The sequence below is a fragment of the Halyomorpha halys genome, unplaced genomic scaffold (genome assembly GCF_000696795.3).
Source record: "Halyomorpha halys isolate HHAL.00 unplaced genomic scaffold, Hhal_1.1 Scaffold99.1, whole genome shotgun sequence".
NCBI classification, from domain to species: Eukaryota; Metazoa; Arthropoda; class Insecta; order Hemiptera; family Pentatomidae; genus Halyomorpha; species Halyomorpha halys.
The window spans coordinates 791,628-800,137 of record NW_027108239.1 but is presented as its reverse complement, the minus strand read 5'-3'; the positions used below and the strand labels follow the sequence as shown (position 1 = coordinate 800,137).

The following is an 8,510-nucleotide window of genomic DNA, read 5'->3' as shown; positions in this document are numbered from 1 at the left end:
TCGAATATGTTAATATATTATTTTAAAAAAAAATAAAGAAAACTATCGACATTATTGTTTTATTCACAATAACCAAGAAGAAGTTAAGGAATTGCGAATAGTCCTTTTAAAAAGGAAAATATAATAAAAAAAAAAAAAGATAAAAAAAAAACAGTTCAAAACAGAATACATGCACCCAAAGTTGTAATGTCACCCAAAATATGACATGAATCCTTAATTAATTCAGTACTTATTAGTAAGATAATGTATTGAGTGTACAGCAAATATATTTTAATTTTAAGAGGAACATGTGGAAGGTGAATTTAAGGCAAACTCTGTGGCGATCCTTAGCGGACCTAACTTATCCATAGATAGATACCTTGGGTTTCTTTAAACAGTTTGTAAAGACAACTGGCGCACTTGTTATTGACACTTGGAATAAACAAGAATCCCAAAGGAAAGTTGTTTTTTTTTTTTTGTTTTTTTTTTCAACAGGCTAACATAGAATACAATAAAACCGAACAACTTCCTCTTTTAATACGCCAGAATTTCACTTCCTATTCTGAATAAGCAAAGGAAACTTTTCTTTAAAACATTTATAACAGTTATAACTGCAAATTAAAGTAAATAAATCTTCTATATTATATTATAACGAATATTTAGAGAGAAACACACAGACACATATAAAATGATATATGCATATATGTGTTTGATGCACAATATTTACAATTTGTTTATTGCTTATTATACTTAAATACAACCGACACTCACACACAATCTCACTTTGAAGTAATAGTAATTTGGTGAGTTTGATTAGGTTTCATTGTGGCCTGCCCGACTCTCGAAAGCGCACAGATTTCAATAAAGTGATCAGTATCAACAATTATTTAAACAGTTATAAACATAAAAGAGACGCCAATCATAGCTAAAATGTTGGTTTCTCAATGGAATTCCACACCAAACTGTCAATATCTTTACACAAAAATATAACATAGAAAATAGAAGTATTTATAGAGAAATATTTCAATTCCTCTTACGACAGTTTCAAATGCTTCATTTCCAAGCAGAAACCTCAGGGGATATCAAACAGCGTCCAACTCCCTCACGACTGATTGGAGGATTATAATTGTTTGAGTGAGATTTTAAAATCTTTCTACATTGCAAATTGTATATACACTACTATCCAAGTATACTAATAAATATGGCTTAGTGGTGGAAAGGTTCTAATCGATAATTATATCTGAGTATGTGCAAGTTTTCCTGTTGAATAAGATAATGAGCTGGTGGTAGCTCAAATAAACTATATTACTTAGATACTAGTCAATAATGATATAAAAAAATAATACAGATAATTAAAACAGGACGACTGGTAGAACCTTTCCATCAATTGACATGTCCAAAGATAACAATTACGTTCTGTACAATACTTATATAAACATTCAATTACACTCTTGAACGGTAAATAAAACAAAACAGATATAAAACTCATTATCACAAATAACAAAAGCTTTCTAATATTTAGTTCATGTAAACCGTTTTACAGAATGTTCTTATGTTTTATGACATTCCAGAAAAAAATTTCCTTTGCTTAAAATGAGCGCAACCTCTTCATTGTGAGGTATTTGCAATTATAGTCATATTGTGACATCACATACATCGAAAATACATGTCATTAGACACTTGCACTTTTCATCAATATATTCGCCAGTAGCACCATTTTTGGGCAGATATTCACACGAGGATGCCCCTGACGATTCCAGTCAATTCGATGGACCCTCGTATTAAATCACAGATAGATATAAAAACTGGAAATTTACAGGTGAAACTGTCCGAGAAGAAAGGCATCGTGTGTCACTAAACGTAGCCTACTTATCTTCCACTTTCACATGGCTCAAAAGGTCCGGCGTTTTCACTTCGAGTCCATTCACCATCTTTTCTATACTCTTCAGCTCACTCGGGGTCGTCTCCGGTTTCGGCGGTGTCGGTGTAGTAGGGGGTGATGTTGGCGGCCTTGTAGGGGTTGGACTAGCCAGGGGTACTGCCTCGAAGGCGGAAGGTGAACCGCCGATCGGTGGGAGGCTGTAAGGAGCGTAGCGGTGGGATCCAAGTCGTGGGTGAAGACCAGGGTATCCTTGGCCGAAGAAGGCTGCTGGGTGCTGTGCAGCCAGGGCCAGCTGGGCGTTAAAGAGGAGGCTTGGAGTCACGCCATGGTGGGGTGAAAATAGGCTGCCCAGTGGCGGGCCTGGGGCCAGGAGGTGGTGGGGCCCGGCCCCCGGGTACAGCCCTGGGGAGTACAGGTAGGGGAGGAGGTGAGGGGCGGGGTGGATCGGGGGGCCGACCGATATGTTGGGGGAAGGGTATTCTCCGCTTCCGTGGTGGCTCCCTGCAACACAAACAAATATATCATACATTTTTATTGTTATCCACAAATAACATACAGGGTAATATAGAATGCATTATTTTCAAGGGAAAAATTGTTTTATAGTCATTGATACTAATTAAATCAATTAGATATGAATATTAGTTATCTCGTAGCAGATAATTTTTATTCATATACTAATTAAATCAATTAGATATGAATATTAGTTATCTCGTAGCAGATAATTTTTATTCATATACTAATTAAATCAATTAGATATGAATATTAGTTATCTCGTAGCAGATAATTTTTATTCATATACTAATTAAATCAATTAGAATTATTTTTGTGATTAAAATGTACGTTAAACTATAACTACACTTAATTTAGTGATGTCAATTATAATAAACACAATTAAGCAAGACAAGTTATATTTTAATTTTATGAATTAAATGACATATACTTTCCTTTAGGAAAAATAATAAGATATTGATAATCTCAACTGCAACTACATAAAACACTTTATTATACATTGTTTAATAAGAGAAACTATAAAAAACTCCAAGTATTATCATTTTTTAATGAATATTACTCACTGATAGTATTATATATGAGTAAATACTACTTATTTCCACCCGGAAGAATTTATATAATTCAAAATCTACTAGCCCGATTTATTTAATTTCTAAGTTTTTCACGACTGATGGATTCATGTTTAATGATAGTAGTAGAATCTAGAAGTAGAGAGTCCTAGAGCTGCCCAAGTGGTAATTGTAAATATTTTGTTACAGAAGCTGAGTAAAATTTATTCTTATTAATATTATAGTTTTAATTTTTTTTTTCTCTTTACCATTTACCAGCGACATCGTCACTTAATATTTTTTATCATAAATAAATAAATATGCCTTGCTAGTAAGAAATTCACAAATTTTTTATTAAATGTTTATATAAATCATATATTTATTTTTTATATGAATCAAAAAATATGAATGTCGATACATATTTCGTCAAACCTAAGAAAATTTCACCAGTTAAAATATTTCATAAATAGCTTATCATCTGAAATTACCTAATAAAAATTACGAATTTCTCTTAACCTATCAAATGAAGTTTCTAATTAGTTCGTAGTAAGGTAAAAATAAGGAACTTAAAACTTATAATTTATAAAAAACTTTATTCCGATAATACGGATTTAGGTAGATAATGGATAACGGTGGATACAAATAAGCAGGGTTCTACTTTATAAAGCACTTGAACTCAAGGGTTGGGTGATTGAAATTCATCAGATTAAATGCTTAATCATGTATGCATATTTATTCAATATTTTAGACTACAATTTTATCAGATTAAAAATCCGAATATATTTTTGGTTATTGATTTTTTTTTTAAATAAAATTTAAATCGGATAAAAATGTGTTTGAATAAATATTTAACCTTATAAAAACTGATATATATATTTTAAGGAATTTAAAGTAAATATAATTTAATTATAATTGTGAAGGAGAATATTTTTTATTGGAATAATTACGTTTGTACGTCTGGTATCAACAACTTTAAAGCCAGATATAAAGAAAAATAAGTATGTCATTCACAAATGTTCAATTAGAGACATTAATACATCAAACAGGCGTTTTATTTGAAATTTTAATCATCAATAACGGTTATGACTAAAATATTAATTATGAATGACGGCTAACTTTAGGTTGTTACTCTAGTGGCTAAAAAAATATTTATTTTTTGACATACAAAATATGTCGCGACTAATGAATAAAAATTTTTTTATTTTTTATTAAAATATTTTTTCGGATAAAAATGTAGTCGTTAATTGTCAATCGGATATTTTTTACATAACTCTACTTGAACTGAATCAAAGTACTTGATTATATTTCGCGTATCCGAAGGATTTCAGTGACGATAAACCCTTTTTTTTTTATAATTATTACAATATTACAAACAAATTAAGCTCGCATGTTAATAAAATTTATTGTTTATTGTTTTATTATTATACGTACCAGATGGCCCTGGGGCCGCAGGCTGGTCGAGCGGTGTTGGGGGTCTGAAGCCCGGCCCACTCTCGGACTCGCAACTGCTCTCAGCTTCGCTGTCCCCGTCACCCCTCCGTCCGGGTTCCGGCTCACCTGCGAACCAACCTACTCAAGTTTTAGTGCCAACACTAACTACATAAATTAAAAATTATCTAAAATATTTAAGTAAAAATGTTGCATGTAAGTACACAATGAGACAATGCCCGGAAAGACGGCATTCGACAGACTTGGACAAATTTTGATTCCAATGATGATTAATAATAATTATAGTTTAACTAATTTAATTTTGATTCCACACAGAGTAATAACCAAAATTTTCCTTCGTTTATTATAAAGTATGTTTTTGAAGAAACTAGAATGATATTTCCGATTTTAAAATCTAGGAAAAAAAAATATCGATTATTTCACGGAAATACACGCTTTGAGATCCCCTGAGTTAAATCACCAACTTTTTACGAAATGGTTTGTGTGTGATCAACCTAGCTCAAAAATGAAAACTTGTAAAAAAAAATATATATAAATAAAAAAGTGAAAGCAGGACAGAGCAAAAAACACTTTTTTTCGTTAAAATTTTACCATAGTGCCATATCATAGAATCGATTTTGTACATTTTTTAAAAATTTAAAATGAGTTTAACGATTTTAATATAACTCAGTTTATCAATGTAAAATTAAATGATCTTTAATGTCAGCTAGGCATTGCTGTCACTGAAATAGTTTAAGTGGGCTTGAATACCACCAAATTAAAAAAAAAAATCTTGCTCTAAAATACCTTTAATTTTTTTTTTATTTTATAAACGTTCTTGTTGTTAACTATTGACAATGGATAAATGAAAAATATTGAAGAATTTGATGAATAATTAAAGGAGAAATTTATCTTTTGCTGAATCCACCTCAAGAAATGCTTAAAATAAGAATTTTACAGAAAAAAAAATTATTGTTCGAAATTATCGCCTTCCCTGGTCGTTATATTTGTTTTTAAAAAAATAGCCATAACTTCAATATGAGTGCACCAATCTATATAAAACTAGGTGACGTAAGTGGGGAGGTGGGATGGTAAGCGAAAGTTGTGTTGTTCACGCACCGCACCCTATTTTTTCAATCGTTATAAAATAACTCCGAAACTGCGTTTGATAGAATAGAAATGATTTCTGTCTAGGCTATCACTTTCTAAAACGGATAAAATTCTTAATATATTTTATTTGCAATATTTTATTTATTTATTATACCTAAACAGGGATAACAAATATTTAATCGTGAATAAGCTTTTTTAATGGAAATGATTTTTTTTTTTTATGATTGAGCTTTTATGTAATTAATTAAATATATATTAATTAGAGAAATTTTGTTTTCAATAAAATTTTTTTTTGGTCTCCACCACATAAATTTAAAATAAAATGAAATAAAAACATTAATACTATTCAAATTCACTAAAATTGTCTTGTGGCAATAAATTCGTAATATCAACCGACGATTGTTAAATTAGTACTGAACAAATAAATAAGTGTTTTAAATACAAAATAGACAATAAAAGTTTAGATTTAATAATGCCAAAGAGTTGAATTGAAAATATGTCAAAACAATAAATATTATAACAGGTATAATTCATGAATTAATAAAACTATTTTGGCTAAGGCAAGAATTTATACATGTCCATGTGAAAGATTATGCTCTAATCATTATTATTATATAACACAAGTATATGATTTAAAAATAAAATAAAATAATATGAGTTTAATGTTCTATTTAATCCACGATTTCAAATCCACTAAAAACCTATTATTTTTCATACGTATTTATTTTGAAGGAGTAATTTTTGTTTGCTTAGGAATATGATTTCATTTTTTTAATAGAAATTCTGTTAAAAAGAAAAAAAAACTAGTTTGAAGAACAAAAATAACTATACTAACTTTTTTTTTTTTTGTTGAATTCTATCAAAGAAAATAAATTCGGCTTCCTAAGCACCATCGATTCTATGACACATAATAATACCGAAATAATCTTCATGGAGTTCAACACATTTTCGTCATCTCTGTAGATTTGCCGGCTGTGTGCTTTGCCTGGTCTGTCAAAAAAATTATTAGATTGGATTTTTGTGCTCATGCGCTCAGTAGCCGGTAAACAATATTTGAACAGAAACTTTTTTATTTGTGCCTCAGAACAAAACACAAGCCGACAAATCAAGGAGAAATTAATGAACTCCGCAATTAAGTCGTAAATGTCATTTGGAATATAATCCTACGTTTATGCCACAGAAGGTGCTCGCATTCGGCGATTTTGTCAGATGATTCTTCCATCTTCTTTCTTCTCCACACGATTTTGCAATATCAGAAAATTTGACCACAAAAAAATTTTCTGAATAAATTTGAAATTGGAAAATTACCAAAAAGAACAAAATAAATGAAATTTAAATTAAAATATTTCAAATATAAGTAACCTTCCCACAATTTATTAATGTAAAAATCGATTTGGTTTTTTTAATTTATATGTATTAAAAGAAGGAAATGAAAATAAGCATATATGCTAAAATTTTGAAGAAAAAAAAATATCGTGTGGTGTTATTTTTTTCTTTTCGTTCTGTCGTTTCGTCTTCAAAGACTTCTTTCTGTCTTCAATCTTCACTGTTCTTACTTCTCGAACTTTCTTAATCCAACAGTTACATCTTCTATTTCCTTCCAGGAGTCTTCTATGAAATCAGCGTTCATATGACCACAAGGAAATATATTGAGGTAATTAAATAAGAAATAAAAAATATTTTAATTGACAATACCAAAAAAGGTTTTAATAGAAATTTATAAGAGTTCTTCGAACCTCGTGTCGGAATTCAATATTTTTTCCTTGATAAAAATGTAAAGACTTGAGTTTATTCTGAGGCTACGTGATATAAGAAATTTGTGGCCAAATTTAGAAACACTAGCGTTCTCATTGGCTGAAAATTGAAAAAAAAACAAATTTGTTACAACAAGTTTCTTAAATTAAACTTACATGTAAACAAGTTATTTTTATTTTTTTTAAGTCAATAAAAACTGCTTACGTTATTACTTAGGCAGTTGACCATAACAAATTTACCCATGTTTCTAGAAAGAGTTATATTAAAAATAAAAAATAAAAAAACAATTTGTAGACAACATTTAAATTCTCCTATTTTTTTTATTAACCATCCTTTTTCTATAACTAAGAGGACCATTACTTATATTTTAATTAATTAAAAAAAATTAGAATATTAATGAAATGTAATCCCATTAAATTGCTTAATGTTTGCCCTTAGTTCAGCTCACTACCGAGAGGAAAAAATGATTTATAGAAGGTAATTCTAGAATCAGATTCTGACCAAGAATAATTGAAGTCAGAAAATCTTGGGTATATGAGGGATTGTATTCATAACTTAAAAAGTCTAGTATAAATTAATAAACAAATAATGTGTGATATAATAGTTTTTAAATATTATTATTAGTATTATATTTTGTTTATATTTAGTAATTATAATCAGTATTACTTGGTCCTCTGTGTTTCTTACCTCTATGGTGATGTGGTGGTATACGGAATGGTGGTTCAGATGTTCCCACGACATCCAGTAACTTCTCTTCTTCGTGGTCTTGCCTGGTTTCCTGCTTCTTCCCCTCTTCCTGTGGCCTCTGCAGCAATGCTTGCCTGAAAATAGTAATTCGATTATTTCATTGAGTCAGCCTCATAGCTGTCACATAGTAGTCTGAGTTTATTAAAAATACTAGCATCTCATTAATGAATTTAATATAATCAACACTTATGTCTTTATTAGGTATCGCCTTGGAACTCCAGGTACAACAATAAGTCAGTTGAGTGTCTTACAACAAAGAAGACCTAATCATTTTATCTCTAAAAAATTCGGAGACTTTCGCATACCATTCTACGTTGTAGTTAGTATATCTAAATGAAAATAAAAACTGACTGTTGTCACAAAAGCTGTGTAAACCTGAATATATTTATTTATACGTTTTTAGTCAGCCTCCATTACTATCAAGGTACGACTTTATATTATTTTTTGTAAAATCTTTGGCATTCCAACGGTAAAATGTAAAATATACAATTACATTCAACTTAGTAAAATATTTCTTCTTTTTTCATTCTTATTTAACTAGCATAGTATAT

At 29.8% G+C, this 8,510-nt stretch overlaps 1 protein-coding gene across 4 annotated transcripts in view; it reads right to left on the bottom strand.

The window, feature by feature from the left end:
* Window positions 1-10: 10 nt before the first annotated feature.
* Window positions 11-8,510, bottom strand: part of LOC106677438 (optomotor-blind protein) — a 317,270-nt gene continuing 308,770 nt past the window's right edge. Inside the window, exons 6-8 of one of the 4 annotated variants that reach the window (XM_014415368.3) lie at window positions 7,900-8,033; window positions 4,351-4,476; window positions 11-2,362 (exon numbers count right to left, since the gene is read on the bottom strand). In XM_014415368.3, the coding sequence (XP_014270854.1) occupies window positions 1,845-2,362; window positions 4,351-4,476; window positions 7,900-8,033 (778 nt within the window). In that variant the 3' untranslated portion in view covers window positions 11-1,844. Of the gene's footprint in view, window positions 2,363-4,350; window positions 4,489-7,899; window positions 8,034-8,510 lie in introns of all 4 variants that reach the window. The other 3 variants (XM_014415367.3, XM_014415369.3, XM_014415370.3) reach the window with 3 other exon arrangements.